At 43.6% G+C, this 23,319-nt stretch overlaps 1 protein-coding gene across 1 annotated transcript in view; it reads right to left on the bottom strand.

The window, feature by feature from the left end:
• LOC106884646 (lipase maturation factor 1-like) overlaps positions 1-23,319 on the bottom strand; it is a 96,553-nt gene that overhangs the window by 47,231 nt on the left and 26,003 nt on the right. The window contains exon 5 of the mRNA XM_014936168.1: positions 12,202-12,212. Within this exon, the coding sequence (XP_014791654.1) occupies positions 12,202-12,212 (11 nt within the window). The remainder of the gene's footprint in view (positions 1-12,201; positions 12,213-23,319) is intronic.

The raw sequence follows: 23,319 nt of genomic DNA, 5'->3' as shown, positions 1-23,319 counted from the left end.
TGCAATAAAAGCGCCAACTGTTCTGAATCAAGGCACGAGAGCCAAGGTACAGCAGAGATTTCAGCGCTGGAAATTGCAGGGTGGGATTTACTTTGAAATCCTGACACTTATCTCTTTTGACTAACATAAAATATGTACCTTGGCTCACGCTCACTTCCTATATATGACTGGGAAGAGGATGGCTTAACACTGCGGTTTCACCCAGTTTAGAAACGGAAAAGAAACCCATGAGAAAATTATTTCGCTAGACTAAAAATAAATAAATGAATCCAATTTTTTGAGAGTTTAAGGGAACATGGTGGATGCAATGAGGAGGCGGTCAGAAGTATTTGGCTAGGTAGCATTCTCCTTAAACCAAACCCGATAACATAAAACTATAATACTCAAGTGCTAGTATGGTATTTAAGAAAATAAGGGCATCCCGCTCAGAAGCACACAGGGCTCAGCAGGAAGCAGATGCATCAGCTTTGACTTCTGTGCAAAGATGCCCCAAATCACATGAAAACACGTGAGATACTTCAACTCCCAGTTGCTGCAGTAAATTCCTTGCAGTCAAACAAGATGCTTTGGGGATAGGAAGAAAACTGGCAGCTCCAAGGCCCCAGCTCCCTTCTGTGGAACCTCCGAGACACCGCTCAACACAGCCCAACAGCACAGCACACGCTTGTCTCTGCACGTCTTCTTTTTTTTTTCTATCAAATTTTGCACATTTGCTCTTGGAATGATTTTACCTGAAATCTGAAGTTCAGACAATGCTCAAGAACACACACAAATCCCATGAATTTTTACAAAGATGCAGGTTTTCAGTGATGCTAAGTCATTAAACACTCTCTTCACGCTAATGAGTCATTTTGCTCATATTTCAATCTGGGAGAGGGAAGGAAATGCAGTATTTCTGGTTGCTACTAAGCCCACAGATTTGATCTTAATTTGGCTTTGAGGTGCTGCACAGTTCTATCTTTTTTTGTATGCACAAACACACTACTGCGAGCACACTTTTTGCTACAATAAGTCCAACTGCTTTCTAAATTTCTATACACTAAGTCTCTCTGAACTATGACACACTTTTTTTTTTTTCTAATTTAAAAATGGCAAGACAAAAAGAGTTTCAACAATTTCAAAAATGTTGCCTTCCTTTTCCTGATCCAGAAATCTGCTCAAACCGGTGCATTCCCACGAATAATCTCCATTTCAAGGAAACAACATTTTTGGACAAAGGAACGTTAAGAAGAAATCCACAGACGGCTCCATTCATGTGGTCACTCACTTTTGCATCAATTTCTGCAAAAGACAGTGAAGAGTGACAGCTTGTTCCCTGCTCCGGGGAGATCAAGGAGTCCAGCACTTAGAGGAAGATCAAACTTGACCTCTGGCTCTCACTCCATTACCCAACGCCAGTCCTTCTACCCGGCTTTATATGAGAAGTGAACACAGCAAATGCAATAAACTTCAAAATACAGACTTGTGAAGAAACACACAGGCTTCAAAAAGGGACTCTGCCAGCATAAATACATTAACCTCTTTAGCCCTCAGTAGCATTGAACAGTCAAATAAATACCCTTAGAAAGATGACTTGAAAGTCGGGAAAAAAACTCCTCACACACCATTCCTCCACCTCCCAGCAAGAAAAAGGAGGCAATAAGAATAGATAAGAGCACACTGGGATGTGTGTCCTGAAACAAGCCCTTTGTTTGATTGGTCATGTCAATGGATTAATACTGGTTTTTAATGTGTGGCCAAAAAAAGTTACTACCAGACAGAAACAGGCAGGAATACTAAAGTTTTCTTCCTCCTGTCAAAATGCCATTTCTATTGCAATGCTGTTACTGCTTCCATCCACACCCGTGTTTCAGCAGCACAAGAGACATTCTGAGTAGGGTGCAGGTCTGCTGATGATTCATCAAAGAACTTTTTAAATCCTACGACTCACTAAAAAAGACAAAAGATCTAGGCCATTTAACCTGACCCAAACCACAGCGCATTTCTGCTCATCAAACGTTCCTGATGGAAAGTATCCAAAATCTATGGACTTCTACTCAAACTTCCACACTCCGGATCAAATCTAGAGTAAAGGAAGGATGAAGAATATCCCGACAGAGTTGGATTCCTTACAAAGGGCCCACACTCTCAGTGACCTTCCCCAGAGCTCCCACACAACTTCCTTTTGCTGCTCAAAGACGCCAAGTCCCAAGATCTCAATGCTTTAATTTGTAATTCCACCATATACCTCAGGAACACCCAACAAAGACCCATCATCCCAGAGAAGATGTGCTCCAAAACTTTACCTTCAGAGCTGTAATCATCCTCTATAAATTACTGCCATAACATTTTTATGTGATACGTATCAGGTCAGAAAAAGGGCATCTGAATGGTTAACCAGACATAGATAAATCAGAGTAACGTTAGAAATGACAATGTGGTTAATGAAAAATAAAAACAGCAGCAGTTCTTTGGATGTCCTTCAGTTTATTATTATTATTATTCAGGGTTTATTCTGCACATCAAGGTTTATTTAACTTCAGAAAAATATAAAAATAAAACTAAAACTTGTTCTCCCATGCCAGACTTGAACTTTTGATCGAAGCGTGCCTTGAAGACAACTCTGCCCATCTCTCATCCTTCTTCCATCAAAAGCCTGGCGATATCACAATGAATTCAAACAGCGCCTTGCTGAGAAGTGTCAGCCTGTTGAAGCCAGGAGTGTCATGGACCTAATCCATTGTTTTCACTGGATTCTCCCCAACTTGTCTTTCTCGCTAAAAATCAGAAAAAAACTTTACTATCTATCTCTTGCTTTTGAGGTGTGTTTTGCTTTTATGCTGGCCTTCTGGCGTGCAAGACAGATTCACTAGAATTGACTGCTTTCCACAAGTTCAAACCAAGTAGATGGACTATGTCTGGGCTGACTCTTGGCATTTATGACACCTGGGGACAACAAAAGTGCCATTATTCTTGCTCAGCACCACGCTCAAGATCCTTCAATCACGGTAACACATCGGTGAGCAACTATGGCCAGAAAGAAGGTACTGTTCAGAAGCAGAAAGACCAGAAGTAACCCATAAATGAGGTGAGGACATGAAATAAAGCTGATGTCCTCTGCAATTGCCTAAATACTTAACAAAACCCTATTTCAAACAGTTGCCCGAGTTTTGTTTTTGAAAATAGAACAAAAGAGAAAAAAAAATAACTGCACAGCACAGTACTTACAGGAAGAATTCTGTGGCTATAATACGAGCCCAGCCTTGCTGAAAGACTTTGGTCCAGTTATGCAGCAGGAAAATTGATTCTTTTGCACAACTAAATAGGAAGAACCAAAAGAGGGAGAAGCAACAACTCCCAACAGTCAGTACAACTGCTGCAACCTCTTGCTAACCCCCAGCGTGAGCAAGGTTGAAGCGGTCATACCTGCCTGGTTACCTTTTGGAAGCCCGTCTGTGCTGTAGGACACGGATGGCAGCTCCACAGATGGCATTTTTGCCCGTGCCGCACCTCCCTGTCCCCAGTCACCACCGAACTGGTCCCCAGATCCCAGCACCACCAGTGTCACAGCAGGGCTGGGCAGGTGGAGCTCCGCTTCTCTGAGCGATGCACAAAACCGAGGGTCTTATCGCTGGGGGTCGTTAAAATTCCCACAGGCTTTGCTGAAGGACTGGGGGAATTAATCATCCTCTCCCAGCCACGCTCCAACTGGCTAATCACATCCGACCTCCTAAACCCCCCCAAACAAGTGGGAATTGTGTTCAGGTTACCCAGTCTCACGCTGTGCACCATCCCCGTGCATTATTAGACACTGCTAAACCTCTCCCCAAGCCGTGGCAACTTTTCGGCAGTGGGCAGCGTTTCCCTTGACTATAGCGAGTTTGGAACAAGCTTTTAGGATCCTTTGACAAAAGAAATGCAAGAAAACAAGCAGCAATCAGTCCAAGCTGGGATGTTTGGACATAAATCAAACCCTCCTCAAAAATCTGAGCGTGATCAGAGCGAGTGCCTTTGTTCAGATGCACCTCTCTATGAAAAGGCTACTTATAAAGATTTTAGTTTTTTTAAAGAATATGCTGGCACTTTTATTAACCCTAGTCTTGTTTTTGCTTTTGCACAGGAAGCCGCAACTGGGAATACGACACAAAGTCCCAAGTTTAACGGAAAGGCTTAACACAAATCCAGTATAAGCTCAGGATAGCAGATAACGGAGAGGCTAATACAAGATAAGGAGAACAAGCACTGGCTTTATAACGCACACGAGCAAACTCAGAGCCAGTCCCAGACTGTTCAGGTATCTCTGTGAATAGGTGCACTCTTACATACTTACACCAATTGAAGTTAATCAAACTGCATTGTTTTCCTCATAGTACAAAGATGCCCAGACTTTAGATAAATACCCACATATACAAACTTTCTTTCGTTAGACTTTTGATAAAAGGATAAAAACCTAAGCAGATATTAACACCATCGCCCTAAGCACATGAAATCCTTTCTTTATAAAGGAGGAAAGGCAGCCAAAAGGGAAGAATGCATTTCAGGAGAAAACATGGAGGTTATGAAGCTTTGAATACAATACCCTTGCTATTTGCACACAGATTTGCAAAAAAACAGAAGCTCTGATTATAATTGCAAATGAACTACACCTGCTCCAGCCAAACTGGGCACTACAGCTCGATGTGCCTGATAGCATCCAAGCACTGGCTGGAGATGGGGGGCTGGGGTGGGGGGGAGCCCAGCACCCACTGATCAATGGTCCTGGCAGAGACAGAGGCTGCTGCATCCCAAGACATGGTATCTGTACTACCAGGCCTTCAAGACTTCGGTTTTTTGCTGTTACATCTTTAATTCCTGCAGCTTTACCAGACCCATGACTAATGAACACACACACACACACACTTTGCACTTCCACCATACCTTTAGTGCTGAAGTTTCAAAGGGATGCAGCAATTCAGCCACCTCGCTGAGCACAAACGGTGCTCGTGTCACGTGTGGGCACACTGTGAGACTGCTCCATGTCCAAGACTACTCACTGTAATGACTTTATAAAGGCTTTTGGCTTTTATGCCTTTATATGCCAGCTGCAGGAGGCCCAATGACAATGAACCCATAATATGGGGAGAACACCCTTGACCTAGTCCAAACTCAAGGCACTGACTGTCCATAGGCACTTTTGGGGAATAATCCAAACTGAAACATTAAACCTTCTCCTAACTGATGCCATGCCCTGTGCAGCACTGCATTTCTGCTCCACCAAGAGCTAAAAGCTTAGTTTAAGCATTGCAGACTGAAGTAGGAGATAAGTCCCTCAGCCCTATCATGCTCGCCTTCGAATTATGGTCAACGTTTTTCCAAACTATGGAAGATAAAGATCCAACTTCTCTAATTTAAAACTAATACCGAGGAAATTCCATTTAACTTAACTTTGACAATGCATTAAGGCAAGAGCTTTAATCAAGAAGAGGTCCAATCTTGCTAGTCACTAGTCCAACTTGCCTTTTTCTGAGGAAAATCTCTGCCTGCAAAAAGCATTTTTTGTTTGTTTCCTTTTTATTAAGGCTAGGACAAAAGTCAGTCACAAGAGCTGCGGAGAAACAATTTGCTTAGGGAAAGGGTTTCCCAGTTTCTGCAAGACCAGCGTTCCCATTCCACCCACTTACATTCCTGTATTAAGAGAAAATAAAATCACATCCGCAGGCCGGTCATCGGTTACACAGGTCGACATCCAGGCAACACGGCAAACAGCTGAAAGAAAATTACTTGCATGGAAAGATCTTGTTTGAAGAAGTTATGCACTCATTCCAGCACCATCATTTACATCAGTCCTTGTTAAGAAGTATTTTATCCCTTAAAATCATTTGCATAATTGCCGCAATCAAAGGCACTACTTTACAGTAATAACTTTAATGGCAGATTTTTCCTTAAACATTCTTTTTAAAAGGTACCTCCCAAGGTTGGTGCATCCATATGCCAGTAAAAAATAAAGACAGGAGGTGACACTCAGGAAACGCATGGTGCAGAGAGGGACCAGTTGCTTTTTGGTTTGTGCTTCTTTTATGGAAAATCACTTTATGATGCTCAAAACGCATCCCAGAACCAAAACCTTTGTCACTTCAACAGCAGCCTCGTTGGTACATGGGCAACTCCCTGGTGTTTTTTCTATTAATTTTGATATTTACTACCTGTAACCTTATTATAGGGGAATGTGACTTCTTTGCAGGCTAAAACAAGGTCTTAGGGAGAGTCTATGCTTCACTCTTCAACTTGCCTTCCCTGATTACAGGTGAGTAATGCAAAACATAGAGCCCGACAAGTGCCTTTGGTACCTACATCAGTGACTCCCTGGGTGATGCACCATTACTTTGGGGATGTACCATTAACACGTGGACAGCAGCCAGACAACAAAGAAAACCTCCAGCAAAACATTAAATACAGCTTAGTAGTTCTGTATTATTTCAGGCCTTCAGTTCAGTAGTTGCAGACATCTACAAACAGGCAAGCTACTGTGCCAAATGTACTTTTATATATATATATATATATATAAAAGGAACTGGAAATCCCTTCTCCAAAGACTTTGTGGTTTCAGGATACATTGTAGGCTGCCTGGACAAGCAGCCAAGCGCATGGATGGGGAGGGAATACATGCAAAGTTGATAGCTGCCCAGTGCTTTTTGGGCATGGGACTTCCTACAGCAATTTTCTTACCACATCAGACCTCTGGACTGCTTTTCTCACCTCCACGGAGACAGAAGCACAAGACCACAAAGATAGTGGCTGCAGGGCTTCGGTAGCATTGTAAAGTTTATTTTTAAGATGGGTAAGAACCACTGGATCCGTTCTGAATATAAACTAGGGACTTAGAGCAAACAAGCCAAGATCTAATGGGAAGTTAGCAACAGAAGCCAGCTGGGATTTCCACCCTCCAGCTCCAGGGTGCTATCCCGAAGTCTGTGTCCTCCGGATAACACAGCTTCATTTCAAACCCCAGGGTGCTCCACCAATGCAGCTGCATCACCCAGCTGATGCTGGGATGCTCCTCACAGGAAGCTTAAGTGGGGCCTTGGGAGCACCATGGCTTTGTCCAAGGAGGCTCCACACCGGCTGTAGGGCAGCTCCTTCCCTGGGCAGCATCAACAGAGGACTTCGGGGGAACACTTCCACTTAATTGAGGTTCTCAAACGAGTCAGGCCTGAATGAAGGCACGTTGCCCTTTAACACAGTTCTAATTACATTAAAACAAAATGCTTTCGTGAACATTGAGAAAGGCTGGGGAGAGAATCAGACAAGCTATAAATTAAAGCAGAGGATATGAATACCATGCAAGCTGCAGTGTTAGGGTTAACGTGGGTCTGGAAACAGTTTAGTGAAAACCTGGTGTGGCTAGGGGCCAGCTCCGAGTTTAGTTGCTTTGGGCTAATCGTTTCCTTCAGGCAGGCTACTCTAGCACACTAATAGGTTTTAATAAAAACTTCCAATTGGGCCAGTAAACCCCTCATTAAGCTGTTTTTAAAGCATGAATTTAAGAGCGGCGAGGGTAAAAGGTCACGAGGAGTATTTAATTCACAACGGCTGGCAAAAGGTGCTGTTGTGATTGAAAACACCAGAGTTCAAGTGTCCAGGGCCACATAAACATCCGACTCTGTCACTAGACCTGGTTAAGTGACAGCTTGAAAAATAGATTTAATAAGACAGAGAGAAAAGTTTCCCACTCTTACACGAGAAATAGGAACAGCAGATCACAATATTAGCCAGGAACAGGAACAGTGGGTAAGCAACCCCGTCCCTCCCATCTCGGCATGGGGGGAGGATGAATAAATAGCAGCCTATGGCCATCTGGGTGTTCAACCCCGCAGCGATTCCCAGGGGCTCGCTGGGACGCTCGCGCCGCAGCTCCACGGTCTCCTGCTGTGAAGAGAATAAAGTTGTCCAGGAATAACACAGACCAACCCGTCCTCCACGTCCTGCTGCCAGTGTCTCTCCCACATGCCGTCTGTACCGGGGTAACAAGTGCCACCGGGTGCAGCAGGATCCTTAAGTGCTGCCATGCAAGAAACCACACCTCTGCCAGCAAATCCTCTTACCCTTGGGCACCCTCACACCCACCAGGCAGATGGGACTGCAGGAATCAAGGGGTGAGCTCTGGGCACAGCTCATCCCAGGCACATCCCCATCTCGGTACACTCTTAAACTAAGCTCTGGACCTGCACTTAGCGAAGTTTGACCTCAATCATTTCAACTCACTCTCATTTTCTCCCATGACTGCAGCGCCGCTCACTCGTGTGGTGCCACCAACAGGAAAACTTCACCCCTTCTGTGGAAACATGCGCTCACAAAGGAGAAACATCTCAACCTTGTATAGCAAGAGCCAGAACCCCAGCTGTGCACTCTAACATTTAATTTTATGTCAATGCACATCTAAAATTCAAGATCCCTGAAGACCTTTTAAAAGAAAATCCTCCTTGGAACAATTTGCGTTGAAGTAAAGAGTGAGGATTTAACAAGTAATGGAGAATTACATACACTCGGCTCTCAACTTTTTATTCTACTTCTAATCAAAACACACTTCATCTTAAATTCTGAGATAATAGATGCAATATAAAATCAGGGCGCAGGCATGGGTATGAAGTAAATTATTTGCTTATTCCATGTTTACAGATAATGGAAAAAAAAGCTAGGACTTTAATTCAACCTTCAGTGATTGTCTTCTCTCCATACCAAAATTAACAAGAAAGTTTACTGTTAAGAGAAAAAAAAAAGGTCTTATTTTTAAAATATGCTTCTAATTCCAGCCATACAGTTGGCCTGCAAAGAGTGCAGAAGCGAGGCTCTCTGGAACAATCCCCAAGGAAACATTTGCTTTGGCTCCAAATAGGACACTTTTGTGCATCAAGAGTCAAATAAGATCAGCTGCTTCTCAATCCTTTCTGTTTAATGATCCCATTGATAGCCAAAAGGTAAACAGATGCATTTTGGTCTGTTCTGTGTGTTCCTCGCTGGGAATCCAGATTGCAGCTCCGAGAGGTATCCGACAGCCATGGAGGTGACGATGTGGAGTCAGAATCTCCCCAAACAGTTACATCATTTTCCACACCACACCTGGATTTTTACTTTACAGAGAGACACGGCTGTCCATTACAACTCACGTGGCCTTTGCAGCTTTTCTGCAGCTCTGCTTAGCTCCCCACTGGTATCTCAGGACAGACTTAGGGCCATCAAACCATCTTCTGAATATCTGGGACTCCTTAACACAATAAGGCAGAACAGAAGAAAGAGGATGAGAAAGCCTGTAAGAAAGCATCATCTTTTTCAAAGCCTCTGTTAGAACAGAGATAATAAATCACTATATTAAATCAGCTTTCACTGGGGAAAAAAAAGATGTCCTTGGGGGTATGTCAGACTGAAGCATCATCAGAAACTACTGCTCTTGGAGAGCGCATCCTTGCTCAGAAAGAGTCAGAAACAGCAAAGCTGTCAACACCACAAATCTGCTGAAGCAGCTTTGGTCTCATTCTAAGCCAAGAGAAAAGACATCCTTAATTTTAAAGAATAAAATAACAAATTGACCTTGCTGGTTCCTTTTAGTCCCAGCACCACAGCTGCAACCTTCACAGAAAGGGAGATCTGTCACTTCTGGAGCTGAGCCAGGACCAAGTGTGCTGAGTGAGGCCAGGTGGCTCGTGGTGGCACACACAGGTCACCAAGGCACCTAGACAGGAGCTTGAAGGAGCTATGGAGGAAAGGTCTTGGTACAGCAAAGCTCAAGGAGGAGATTTAGGCTGAGGATGAAGTTGCCACAAAAGCCAGGTCTCCAGGAGCAGCCTGGCTGCTGGCCCTGCAGGTGCATTCCACCGAGGACAGGCAGTACATCCATCCATCCATCCATCCATCCATCCCCAAGACTCCCAGCAGCCTCAACTCTGCTAGCAAGGACCAAAGCAATCCAGCATCCTCTGGCCATTGAACAGTCCCAGCAGAGCAGAGTCCACACTCAGAGCACCGCACTGCCAGAAACGGGGAGAAAAAGGGGACATCCTGTGCTCCTGTCTGCTGGCAGGGAACCTCACGCACCTGAGCTGTGCCTGTCCACAGGGAGGGACCCAATGTCAAACCGCTCCATGCTCACTGAAACACGCCACGCTACATCTAGAGCCAAATTTATACCTGAATAACAATAAATAAAGCTGAGGAGTTATTACAGCTCGGCTAATTTCAGAGCAGCGCTGACCCTCAGGCCGGCGCCCGCTCCAGGATTTGCATTGCCCAGCACCTCTTCACCTTTCAAAGATAAATAGTCCAACACTTGGCGCTGTGAAAGCTCTTGCACGGCTGTTTCACGGTTCATTCCCCAAAGTGAGGAGTGTTTTTAATAACTGTTACCTGACAGGAGTAAGAGCAAAGAGCAAAACCTGTGGCAATACCAGTTGATCCCATTTGGCCTAACAGCTTGTTGTTATTTCCAGACTCTGGAGTTCTTTAAAATTCATAGGGACAGCCTGCAGTTTTAATAGAGGCTACCAAAATCCATCCTAAGATGTATCAAAAAAAGCACACTTCCTGGAGGGGAATAGGAAACAGTCAGCATTTACAAAGATCTCTCCAGGAATTTTTGTTTTTAAGATCTTGCTTTGAAGTAGATGCTACCAAAGAATAAGGCTTCCAGAGCTCAGCAATATTTAATGTACTTCTACAGCAATGGATGACAATGTTGTTGTTTCAGCTATATTATAACAAAAATATTGTGGTTTTCCTGTATTCTAACAAAAGTAACTCAAGATTTACATCTCCTTCATCTTATTCAGAAGGAAGGGAGAGACCCTACTGCGTACAAAGGACTTCAGTAATCCTCATAGGGTGACTATCCAGTGGGGACATAAAGAAACGCCAAAGAAAGATAAAACACCACTTGCAAAAAGCAGTTTTTCTACAACCATCAGCAAGAGTGGAAAACATACACAGAAGATAAGTAACTTCAGTTACTAAGATGGGTGTCCTCACTAACCCAACAAAAGCGTGGATTCATATTGTAAAGTCCAGATGGTTAAAAAATCCACATCTGATTTGGAAGTATTATCTAAAACACACAGGAGTAGAAACAATTCTCCATACTCTTCTGCCTCTCCACTTGGTGAAGCTCCATCTCAATCCCACATGCACTAAAGCAACACATCCACCTACAACTGTTTAAATGATCAATCAGTAACAAGGAGACGGATGCAATTCCTTGAAGGAGAAGGGGAGGCATCCTCAGTCGTTACTTTTGCAAGCCTCCGTAACACACAGACACAAATGGACTTCAGCTGTTCTTGTGCCTTGTATTAGCAAAGCCAAATTTCCCTTTGTGACTGGCCAGTGACAACTTGGGAATACTAATCCCCTTTTCAGCCACACAAGGACACTGCATCCTTTTCCACCCATCCAACAGCACAAGTACCTGGATGAAGGGATGAGAAGACACGACCAAATAGGCTGTTTTAAGACATTACGCCATGGTAGCACTTCCCAGAAAATCAGACAAGTACCTGGATGAAGGGATGAGAAGACACAACCAAATAGCCTGTTTTAAGACATTACGCCATGGTAGTACTGCCCAGAAAGTCAGAAGTACACTAGCAGTTTTCATAATATTTCCACAGAGAGGGATATTTTCTACCAGGATTTCTAACTTTCCATTTCGACTCTGGCTGTGTGTTGGAGCACTTAAGGCTTAAGAAAAACCCCAACCTGTGCAAAGCACGAATCAACTTTCCAGGCCTCTAAGGGAATAATATCTGCCCCTCACACTTGTGGGAAAGCAAATGATATGAGTAAGAGGTTCTTGACTTGATACAAATCCCCACTGGAAGGGAAGTGGAATTTTGGGCAACCCAAATTTGGGTTCCCTCCCAGGGGATGTCCTTCAGACCTCGCTTCGCTTGGTTCCCTCAGGCTCATTTAACTATTTGTCTTCAATGTCCCCCTCCTAATGATGCTGTTGGTACTTACACAACCCTTCCACCAGGCCTCTTTCAATCTCAAAGTACAGAATTTTCACTAGTTTTCCTTTCCTTAAAGGCATACGGGAAGAAAAAAATTAAGTGAAAGGCAGAAAACTGAGACAATCAAACCTTAAAGATTTGACAGAGAAAGACAGAGAAAGCAAGCTAGAGTAATGTAAAAGCTACATACCCACAAATGCATCAATAAATTATTACTGCAGATTTTTTCTCATTTTTATTCACTTACCAAAGGAATACCTGCAAAACAAAATGAAGAAAAAGCAAAATAATTAAAATCTTCGTTGATCAATTGTAGGAACCTATGTCTCTCACTAGTTTTATTTCAAACTTCACACATTTTGATTCTGTCAAGGAGTATAAAAACATGACTGAACCACATAACATGCAACTCAAAAGGCACTAAATGATAAATTTCTGTTACCTGGAAATGCAAGAAGAGCAAAATCAGTCATTTCTGGGCAAATTAAGCTGTTATTTAGCACTCCAAGTAACTGGTTACCTTTCTTTCAGTAAAGATGCTAAAGCAGCATAGCCAGAAGAGACAGCACAGTCCCAAATCACAGCCAACACTGAGCTTCACGAAAGGCTGCTCCTCACCCTTCCTCTGACTTGAGAAACTCCTCTGAGAGAGCAATCTATTGACAGTGCAGCTTAACCAGCTTCTACCACAAGATCTTTCACTGATGGTTTCCAGAGCGTGCTAAACACCTCCCAGGCAGAAGGTAACAACTGAAGTTGTTAAAAACATGAAGCTTAATGCACACTTCTGCGCTGGCAAGGCCCTACACTGCTGAAAAGCAAGAAGTTACTTCTCGCTGGTGAACCGTTCATTGGGTTTTGTTTTCTTCCATTTTGAACACAGGGAAGTCTAGCGTGATGCCATCTGCTCGCTGAGCGCTCTGTAGGAGGTGCCCCTCAACCACAGGGAAGTCTAGCGTGATGCCATCTGCTTGCTGAGCGCTCTGTAGGAGGTGCTCCTCAACCCTCAGTGCCTCAGGAAAAGGACACACACTTACTGTGCCGTTTTCACGTGAATTTCTGCCACAATCTGGTGCATCCTTTAACTTGCTTTTAAACTGGTCTTACTGAAATTACCTTCAGCCTTAACTATAACATACTGATTTTCTGTAAGATTACCAGTTCTGATCAAAAGTAAAACCTGGTGTTTAATAAGTTTTAAGATGCTGTTCTTCAGCAGACAGCTTGTGTTTAGTCCCATTATGGCTTCAATCTCACATCAGGGCTTTATTATTTGTATCTGCAGCATACTGCATTACATTAACCAACAATAATCTAAAAAATAAAAAACAGAACCCCAGAACAAAAAAAATACCCCAGGCCTTTAAAGATTTTCAGAAAGATTTGCTCTCACTGAAAACATCTTGAATAGGTGTGCAAATTTTACACTCGTACACATGTAGTTCGAATATTTATACAATTCATCAATCTAAATATTTTACTACATATTTCACAACAATTTCATACAGGGCTACTGACGTAGAGAGAGCAATAACTTTAAAATGCAGAACAAGTTTTAACTTTCTTAATAAAAGTGGCTCTTTATAAAGATATCTGTCATTAAGGGCAACCTAACTTTGCTATTCTCCACCACAGTTGTGGTGCAGTTAAACATAAACTTGTACGAATTATTCTTATTTCTTGGCAGAAGTTAAGAACCCCCTGAGGCTCATTTAAAACACACACACACAGACACACACAAAATGAGGAATTAATAAAATATTGTATTCTTCTGAACCACATTAAGTTTTCTGACGTGTGTCTGTTGCTGATTACATCAATCTAGGCTCCATAACTTGTCATGTGATGACAGGCAAACACTTGTGAATTTATTTCTCTGAAGAAGCCTGTGATACAAATGCCAAGGAAACCAAACCAAATGGGCCACTCCAAATACATAAAAGCAGCAGGGCTTCTTGCAGGTTTTTTTTTTTTTTTAAAGTAGGTACAAACAGGCAGGTACCCGATTCCCACAGAATTCAGGTTGGACTTTGGAACCTAATTACCATTTTTCCTTTTCAAGGTCCTCTTCCTGGCTTATACAGAGTAAAGAGAAGTGTTTATTCAAAATATGGGTATTTTTTTCCTACTGCCCGCCTTGGCACTTGAAACATTACCAACAGATAATGACAAGTAAAAAATATGGATTTGATTTTGCGGGTTTGGGGTTTTTTGGCAAATATCAACAGAGCAACTTCTGATCTGCACATAGTCAAACCCAGAAATTTTACAAATTCAAAGTATATTCCATTCGGATTTTCTAAATCAAATTAAAACACAATGTCATTTCTGTTCTCTGTTTGGGGAAACATTGTCATTAGCCATGACTTGTCATTACAGCAAGCTCCATGTCACTTAGAAAGACTGTAAGTATCAGCTGGGAATCATAAACATCATCAAATATTTGGGTTAAATTGTTTTCAGCACACTGTCATGGTGATTAATTCGAGCTCAAGTGTATTCCTGGAAAGCAAAAATTGATAGCAAAGCGTAGTCAAAACTACATTAAACTACATCACTCCTGATGAAAATACTTTCTACCGTCAGTGCCTGTGGCAGAGGCAGCGTGGACCTGAGATGAGTTTGAAGACTCAGCTCTGCAAGAGCTTCCTGTGTCTTCAAACCATCACTGCACAAACAAACAGGGAGGTCCCAAACCAACCCAGCAGAAAACACCACCTTTTCCGTACAACATCTTTTTTTCCTGTGTGCAAAGCATGTGGGATGATGGTTTCTGTTTGCTCAAGGAGGACGAAAAGCAGATTGGCCAGACTTGCCCAATAAATTTACATTCTTTCTCCACTCACCTACCCCACAGCTACACAGATTATTTAATACAAGAGGTGTCTGGGACAGGGACTTGTCTTACAAGTCTACAAAACACGACAAAAATTCTAAATAGAGCCTATTAATAAATAGCATTACAACACAGACAGGAACTCATATTATTACATCTATTGATGCTTACTAAAAAAATGCATCTGTATTTATAATCCAAGAAAAAAAAAAAAGAACCAAACCAAACACTGTCCTACCCACCACTCACAGCCCATCAGTGCCCAACACCACAAGATCCTTCCAACTAAACTGATTCACACAGGCAGGATAATTCCCTGCTGCATCCCTAATCTGCAGCTGGTGTTAACAGCTTCTCTCACTGTTCTCCATGGAGAACATCCTCTACGGAAAGTGAACCCAGATGTCAACTTTCATCTCCATTCTGAATCTCTCTTATTCTCTGGGCTGTATAATTTGGGATGGGGGAAAAGGTATTTGGGTAGTAGAGACACATTTTCTATTCTCCATCAGGATACAGCTCCAAAATCTGCTGTAATGAGGTTTCCACAGCAGCACCTCTCCAGGATGGAAACTAGGTAGACCTCACACTGTGAAATAACCCTTTCCTGTGAAGGATGGAAATGTGACTTAGTAACTACCCCATTCTGCCCTCCAGTATCAAGCCAGGGAGAGGAGGAAGCAGAAGACCATCTCCACAGGAGATAACAGCAGCCTCAGACCCAGCGGGCAATCAAATGGATACATAACTGGTGGAGTGAAGAACTTCCTTCCAAAATATCAGTAACAAGGAAAACTGGATGAGCTGCCTGCCATAAATCCAGGTGTTGCATTAAGGGAAGGAAAAAGGGCAAAGCCATGGGGCTTTGTGAGGGTGGTGAGACACTGGAACAGGCTGCCCAGAGAAGCTGTGGCTGCCCCATCCCTGGAGGGGTTCAAAGCTGGGCTGGATAGGGCTTTGAGCAACCTGGTCTAGTGAGAGGTGTTGGCAGGGGGGTGGGAACTCAATGATTTTTAAGGTCCCTTCCAACTCTAACCATTCTATGATTCTAGATATAGAAAGTATAGAAAATCCACCTGCCCCAAGACAGGAGCAACTGTGTGAGAGTCAGCTCCGGGAGATGCCGGTCTAAACAGCAATGGAGACTCCACCTCCCACTGCAGGTATCCAGCCCAGTGTTCCTCCATATCTACATTTAGAAGGCTTTTCCTTATATCTAACCTGTATCTTCCTTCCCATGTAAACCAACAGCTTCTTGCCCTATCCACACGGAGACATTGAACACAGAGAAGAGCTCATTTCCATCCTCTCTGTTGCTTTCACACACTGGAAGATCTTTGTCTTCTTTCTCTGTTTTCCTTTTTCTCTCAACTAATCAAACTCGGCTCCTTTGGCTTTTCACCACAACAGGCCACTTTCTGCGCCGCCGCCGAGGCTTGTGCCTCTTCTCTGCCCGGCGTGGGGCCGAAGCCACTTCCAGCACAATGTGACAACCAGACACGAGATGCTGGCTGACACCTCCCAGCTCCGAGAAGTAGGAAACCTCATCCACTGCTGTCTTGCACATGGCACTCCTAAAAGTTACTGGTTTACGTGCCTGAAAGCTTGTTTGGTGAACCACAATATACCAACCAAATTAAAGCTGTAAACACTTCAGGGAAAAAAAAAAAAAAAAAAAAAATCTTTTCAATGTATATATGTGTACAGTACCTGGCACCTGGATACCCACTTCCTTAGCACATTGCCTCAAAACAAAGAAGCCAGTTGGCAAACCTCACTTGCTAGAGACTGAGAGTCCATCAAAATGAGATGACAGAATTAGTCTAGTGCACCATTAATTTCAGAACATCATTAACTTAAAAGTGTGGGGGGAAGAAACATTTTTGACAGCTGGTTTCAGTTGCTGCCAAGCCTTTAGTATTGCACAGCGGTGGTGGGGGGAGGAAATAAGCTAGAATGGTAGTAAATGAAACCACTCGTCTGGTTTCTGGATTCACTTTATTGTGGTCACAGATCTCTAAAAACTGGGATTCTGCGCTCTGTAATTACAACATCCACATTTAAATGGAAGGAACAGGGATAACATTAAAAAAAAAAAAAAAAAGAGTGCTCGAGGATGAGGTTTACTCCTCAGTTTGCACATGGTGCTGGCAAAGGTGCCTGAGCAGAGCTGGAGCCAAGTGGGGTATGAGGAAGGGCACGGCTGCCCTGCTGGAGCCATGCCGGGTGCTCACACCCGCACCCCGTCCTGCCCAGCCGCGGCACGGACGGGCACCACCACACTGCTCTCCCCAATGCCAAGCAAGTGGCAGCTCCCGAGTGGTCAGACGTCCAACCACCACTTGATTTTCCCCTTTTGCAAGGCCGGGACCCAGGCTTGGTTAAGAGACCAAATGTGAATTACCCAACTAAGCCCCAGCACTCGCCAAGTGTTTCTGTCCGTGCTCATTTCCAAAGCGAAAAATTATTACGTGCCCTTGGCTTACGTGACTGCAGAATTTGCCAAACTCAAGCGAAGTTTGCTTTGGTTAAATCCTTCCAGTGCCAAAACCAGATGCTGAAACGGCAGCCTTGGGAACCCTACTCTGAGCTGCTCCTCAAGCCAGACGGCGAGTCCAAGGCAGGAAAGGTGAGAATGGAAGTCGGCAGCAAGAAGGCGACCGCGGCAGCACCGCAGCTCCTCCACCCTGCTTCGCCCTGCCGGAGCCACACCAGGCTGCCCGACCTGCCAAAATCACTGCCTTTCCCTGGGCAGAAATAAACCTGGACAAAAGCGGGTGCACAGCAAGTGGAAACAGCCACTGATGGAAAAATAAAGGGGTCAGCAGTGGCTTGAACGCGTTGAAAAGGTCAGTCCCACTGCGGCGTTTTGGTGTGGGTGCAGGAATGGGGAGGGAGCACAAAGAGTGCTGCAGTCCTGCTTTTTCAGGACCAGCAGCAGAAAGGTTTTGTATTCCTGCTGCCAGCACGCTGGCAGGTACAATTCCAGGAAAACTGCATTTCAGTAATTCCACCCCTTGATAAAAAAGAAAGAATCATTTAATTGCATTAATTAATCTCTCTCCAAAGGTTGGCCCCCCACTGCCAACCATTCTGCAGACTGAGTGTGATTCCCCATTAAATGAAGAAATCTGCAGCAAGGCTACAGGTTCCAGTGAAACTGTGGTCATTTCTTCTACACTTCAGAACGACATGAGTAATTCTAATGCAAGTTCCCACCTACTTTCTACCCAGACCCTTCCCCCAAGAGAGCTTGCTTGTTTTTGCAGTCATTTGTCTCCCCTTCTCCAGGACAGAGCTGCTGCTTCCCCGCCAGACCTGGAACATTTCTCCAGTAACGTGGTTCAGCCCCGAAAATACCTCTGGTCATGCAGTAACCCCAGCTTAGTGATGAGCCGGCACCACTGGTAGCAAACACTGTTCTCAAGAATAAATTTCTGGATTAAGATCCTTAGGGAAGTTAGTAAACACAGATCCCACCACGGCTTGGACCATTCCCTAACCCCTGATTGCTTTTCGGCTGTACCAATCGCTGCATTAACATTCTTTCCAACCACAGCTGCTTGAGAAGTTAGATGAGTTAAACAACATGAACGTGTGCTGGACCAGGCTGGGTGCATGAAGCTATTTGGCAAGTTACAGTTTAAGAAAAAAAAAAAAAAAAAAAAGTCATGAAAAAAACATTATTCATTCTTTTCCTAAATCTTTCAGCTGTGGAATCAATACCCAAGTCTACATACTGGATACAGCTGGCAATTAGATGTGCCAGATAATAAGCAATTAAAAAATATTTGTCTCGGTCTCTGGCAAAGCCCTGTGGTACATCAGACACTGCACAGCCACGCCACTAACCACATAATCTTCTGATAATTTCTTTGCTCTCATTTTCTCATCGGCCGTGATTTGCAGAAGCGATTGGAAGCTAGAGATGGTTTGTGCAAAGGAAACACCGGGGTGTTATTAACTGCCCGGAGAGAATACACAGCCCCCTGCGCGACGGCTTCACCCCGTTCCAATCTCCGCTGATGTCTGAACATGGTCTTCTCGTGAAATCAAGTCAGGGGCAGGGGAAGCAGGAAGGAGGTGAAAGAATCTTGCTACGTGCCTTTTGCTGACATTTGCTGTGCTATCAAAGCATTACGCTCCGCGACGTTAAGTCATTTTGTCAGGCTTTCTGCAAAGCGAAGCAGCAGACACACACCACTGCTTTTCCATGTTTTCTTAATGCTAGATGGAGGTAACAGTCCTGACATTTAGACAGAAGCGGTTACTGGGATTAACGTGATAAAAGGTTATGAACCGGGACTCTGAGGGCAATTCCACAGTGCACATTTAACAGATGGAGCAGTCAGGGCAGGAATACGTGGTGGGCACTGGGACGCTCATGGGAGCAGTACCAGTCACCACCTGAGCATCCACTGTGGCATGGCCATAACGCTACAGTCCCTGCACACACCATCAGGGCAGCCTTGGCACAACACTGTTTTCTACTGTAGACAGAGATGTGATCTCTTCTACATATGATGGATTAGTTTTTATAGATCTCTGGCTACCCTTTGAGCAACCTGGTCTGGTGGGAGGTGTCCCTGCCCATGGCAGGCGGTTGGAATGAGATGATCTTTAAGGTCCCTTCCAACCCAAACCATTCTACGATTCTATGATTGCAACAGATTTAAATTTAAAAAAAAAAAATCCTCTAAAGGTGCTATTATTAAGTGAAGTGAAGCCAGTAATTACACTAAGTCAAAACAACACATGCAACCCACCAACGTAAAATAAATTCCTCTTTAGTTTTCACTCTTCTCAAACCTTTTCAACTTCCTACAAGCATCCATATTACTCAGATGCCATTAATCTCAGAGGTGCTACTTGCTACAAAATCAATAGCCACTGCAGTAATGCTGCAATCTCCACACTGCAGCTGCTCAAAAAAACCCCGCACACCATTTTTCCAAAGCCGCTTCTCTTGTTTTTCGTATCATGTTTCAATGGTAAGTTCGACTTGCTACGGGTCAGTTCTTCTCCAAGAACATATTCACGGAAGCAGGCAAAGACCAGACCTGGTGCAGCCCAAGACCCCACCGAAGCATCCCTTGACAGCCCTTAAGGCTTTTGGCAGCTCCTCTTCTACTGACAGCTTGCGCAGATCTTCTCAAATTCATGTTGAAGCTGGACCTGGCTTCTTAATCAGCTTCATCTCTGCCTGCCTCTTCAGTTGACTTCCCTGTCCCACACTAATGCATGGGTTTTGCAGTAGATGTGGGCAGGAGCACACTCAAACCTCCTTAGACATCCCATGGCAACTGGGTTCTTGGATCCTACTTGTCCCTTTAAAAAGGCCAAGCAAAATTAATGCTACACAACCCATCACCACCTGCATTTAACTCAACTGCCTCAACCAAGACAAGTAACCTCACACTGCAGAGCACACATTCACAGGTCTCAGGGACTAAGGAAAGCATCACCCTCCTTCCCATCCATGCCAAATGCCAGGCGAGTAGGTGGCAAGGGGCTGGCCCCTCTCAAGGACCACTGCTAACCCAAACGCCAGCCTAGGGCAGGGAGGGGGAACCTTACACATGCTGGGGGGAGAAACGCTCAATGATTCATTTCTGACATCAGCCATGATTAAATTTTAATCTCTCAAACAAAAATATGGTTCTCATTAGCCTCATTAGTTCCCAGTTGTACTGCAAGGCAACAGTGTCACATGGTATTAATCTTTGTTTTCATTAATATGTCATATCAACTGCTCACGGCTGCTCACAGCATTCTTTGAAACCGATACGCTCCCTCTCTTCTGTGCGAGTAGGAAGTGCCAAAAAGCAGCTTCCTCAACAGGAAGGATGACCCCCTGAGATCCTTCAACTTTTGGTTTACGTTTCTAGAGATAATCTTTTCTTTCTGGGGAAAGAGGGAGGGGAGTTCGGAGTAAAAGGGATGCAAGGCTGCGATCCATAATAACAAAGAAATTCCTGAGGTTTATTGCCAAGGCCAGGGCCAGATAAAGGAATAAGATATTCTAAGTTTTTTGTTGTTGTTGTCATTGGGATATTTTGGAGAGCTAGAAAAATAAAGCCAGGTTGCAAAAAAGGTTCTTTGCAAGCGAGCGATTTGCAAAGCCCCAGGCAAACTTCAAATTATTCCAATTTAGCATACACACCAAGGCAATATTTGTTAATGTGATTCACTTCAAATTATTCCAATTTAGCATACACACTAGGTGATATTTGTTTATGTGATTAATCTAAAATCCTAGATAATTTTTAAGACACAAAATTGTACACTGAATTCAGGCACAACTTTAATTTGTCCTTGCACTTCAAACTTTACTATCTGTAAAGCTGATATCAATTAAGTCTTACAATCCCTCAGTACAGGCTTGTATTGCTTCCAGACAGGCAGATAAAGCAGGATATAGACTGATGGAAAGACCTTGCCAAGGTCACACAGTTGAGTACAGCCCAATGCATCCATTCCTGCCTGTACAGTGAAGTCTTAGAGAACTTCCCAGGCGACCCAGCCATATTGATAAAACCCAGGACACATGAGTTTCCTATTCCCTACTTAAACATCTCCTGATCTTTCAGTGTTTGCTTGCTCAGGGGCAGTCAAAAACATCTTAACGAATTACCCGTGCTACTTAATAAAATATGCATTAGCTCAAATACACCCATGTGGATACATTCATTCACCCTTGGTCTGGCTCTGGCCTGATGGAAGCTCAAGGGGTGATTCTTCCATCTGTATTTTGTATATCAGACCAGGACTCTTCTAGTCACAAAACTAGTATCTCCGTAAATGCTGTGCCCTTGTCATAAGAGGGTCACAAACACTTAAAAATGGGAATGATGTTTTGCCAAATCCAGCCCACAATTCACACACTGGCTGTTTTATGAGCTGGAGTAAGTAATTCAGAGATCTGTTTGTAACCTTTACTGGGTAGGATGACACTAGGCAAAAACTCAAGTGCTTTAGACTGAAAAACCAAAGCTGAAGAATATAAGAGGAAAGAAAGTGGGAAGGAGGTCCACTTGATGGCTACTAATGCCCTCCTGGAGAGCGAAAACACAGCCCTGAGCATCTCATCAGCCCCCTAGCATTTAATGGACTTCACCCTGAACCAGTCACCAGTTCATCTGCTAGCACACAGAACCCTGTGATTGAAGTCCTGCACAGGTCAAGTGGTTTTTAATGAGACATATAAACCACAAAACCTCCATGACATACAAGTCTTTCTTCTTTCTCTGTTGTAAATGAACTTCTGAGGACGGTAATTTAATTGCAATTAAATTGCATGCCTCAGAGACATGCTTTCATGACCTGGAGGATACCTGTCCCTCCAGTAAGTCCTTAATATTGAAGTTAAATGCTATTAATATTATGTTCAATCAGCTAAATATGAAAAAGCACCAGGCATTTGGGGTCAGAAAGACAGAGGCAAGTCCTCTCCTCCATGCTCTACAAATCATTGCAGCATCTGCACTTCTTGGAAACCTCTCAGGCTCACAGGCTTTGAAGGGCGGGTGAGCACAGCCCAAATGGCACTCACTGCAGTCTCTGGGGTTGAGCAACGTTGAAGCACTGCTCAGTTTCATATTCCTTCCAGCAAAAAAAAAAAAAAGGGGCACTGCTTAGCCTTATTTTACCCTAAATACCTGTTAGCAGTAGCTCCACCAACATTTTCCACAAGGGAAGAACACACTGAAAAGAACGCTGTAGCCACCTCATGCTGTAACGTTTTATTTATTGGCTTGTTTAACCTGTTCCCTTGAGCTCTTGTAACTCTACCAGAATCTTACTCATGAAAGGAAAAAAAAGGCAATAGGATTTAAAAAACCCACAATTCTAGCTTTTGTATCAAGTGTCTTACAAACTATACCATTGAATGCTCTCTAACAGTGGGTAATACACTTTGTAAAACGAAACAACACAATAACCAAGGGAAAGGGAGGGTTTTCAGATAACGTTTGAAAATGCTGGGGAGGGTTCATTGAGGAAACAACAGAAGAAGAAACAGGAGATCAGCGGCAGAGTAGTTTAAAAGTTTGTGTATATAAGAAAATGTAATAGCTCTCTGGAGACACCTTACTGTGGGATAAAAGTGATTTTATCCCAGAATTATGAATTCACTTTAGAATTACATTAGTTATTCTGGTACAAAAATGATCCAACTTCTGCCAGAACACCTCTCCCAGAGAGCTTTTCCTCACAAAGGACCTCTACTGCCAGTGGTCCATCTCTGCAGACATATGCCCCAGCAGAAACCACAGGGAATAAAAACAAATGGAGGTTTCATGAGGTCACCTGCAACAAGTATTTTTACTTTTAAACAAAGGGGCAGCTTTTCCCATTCTTGTTTAAACGTACGACAACCCATTATACTAATGTTCAGGAGGGAGGAAGCGGGGAAAGGCAAAGCCATTTGCATCAGAACTGTGGAGCTGCTCTGTTCTTCAATGACTGAACCTGGACAAGCAGGACTTGCAAGCTGCAAAACAGGTGCCAAAATACAGGGAATTCCCACAA

Source organism: Calidris pugnax, unplaced genomic scaffold (genome assembly GCF_001431845.1).
Source record: "Calidris pugnax isolate Ruff unplaced genomic scaffold, ASM143184v1 scaffold17, whole genome shotgun sequence".
In the NCBI taxonomy this organism is placed as follows: Eukaryota; Metazoa; Chordata; class Aves; order Charadriiformes; family Scolopacidae; genus Calidris; species Calidris pugnax.
This window is presented reverse-complemented; position numbering and strand designations above follow the sequence as displayed.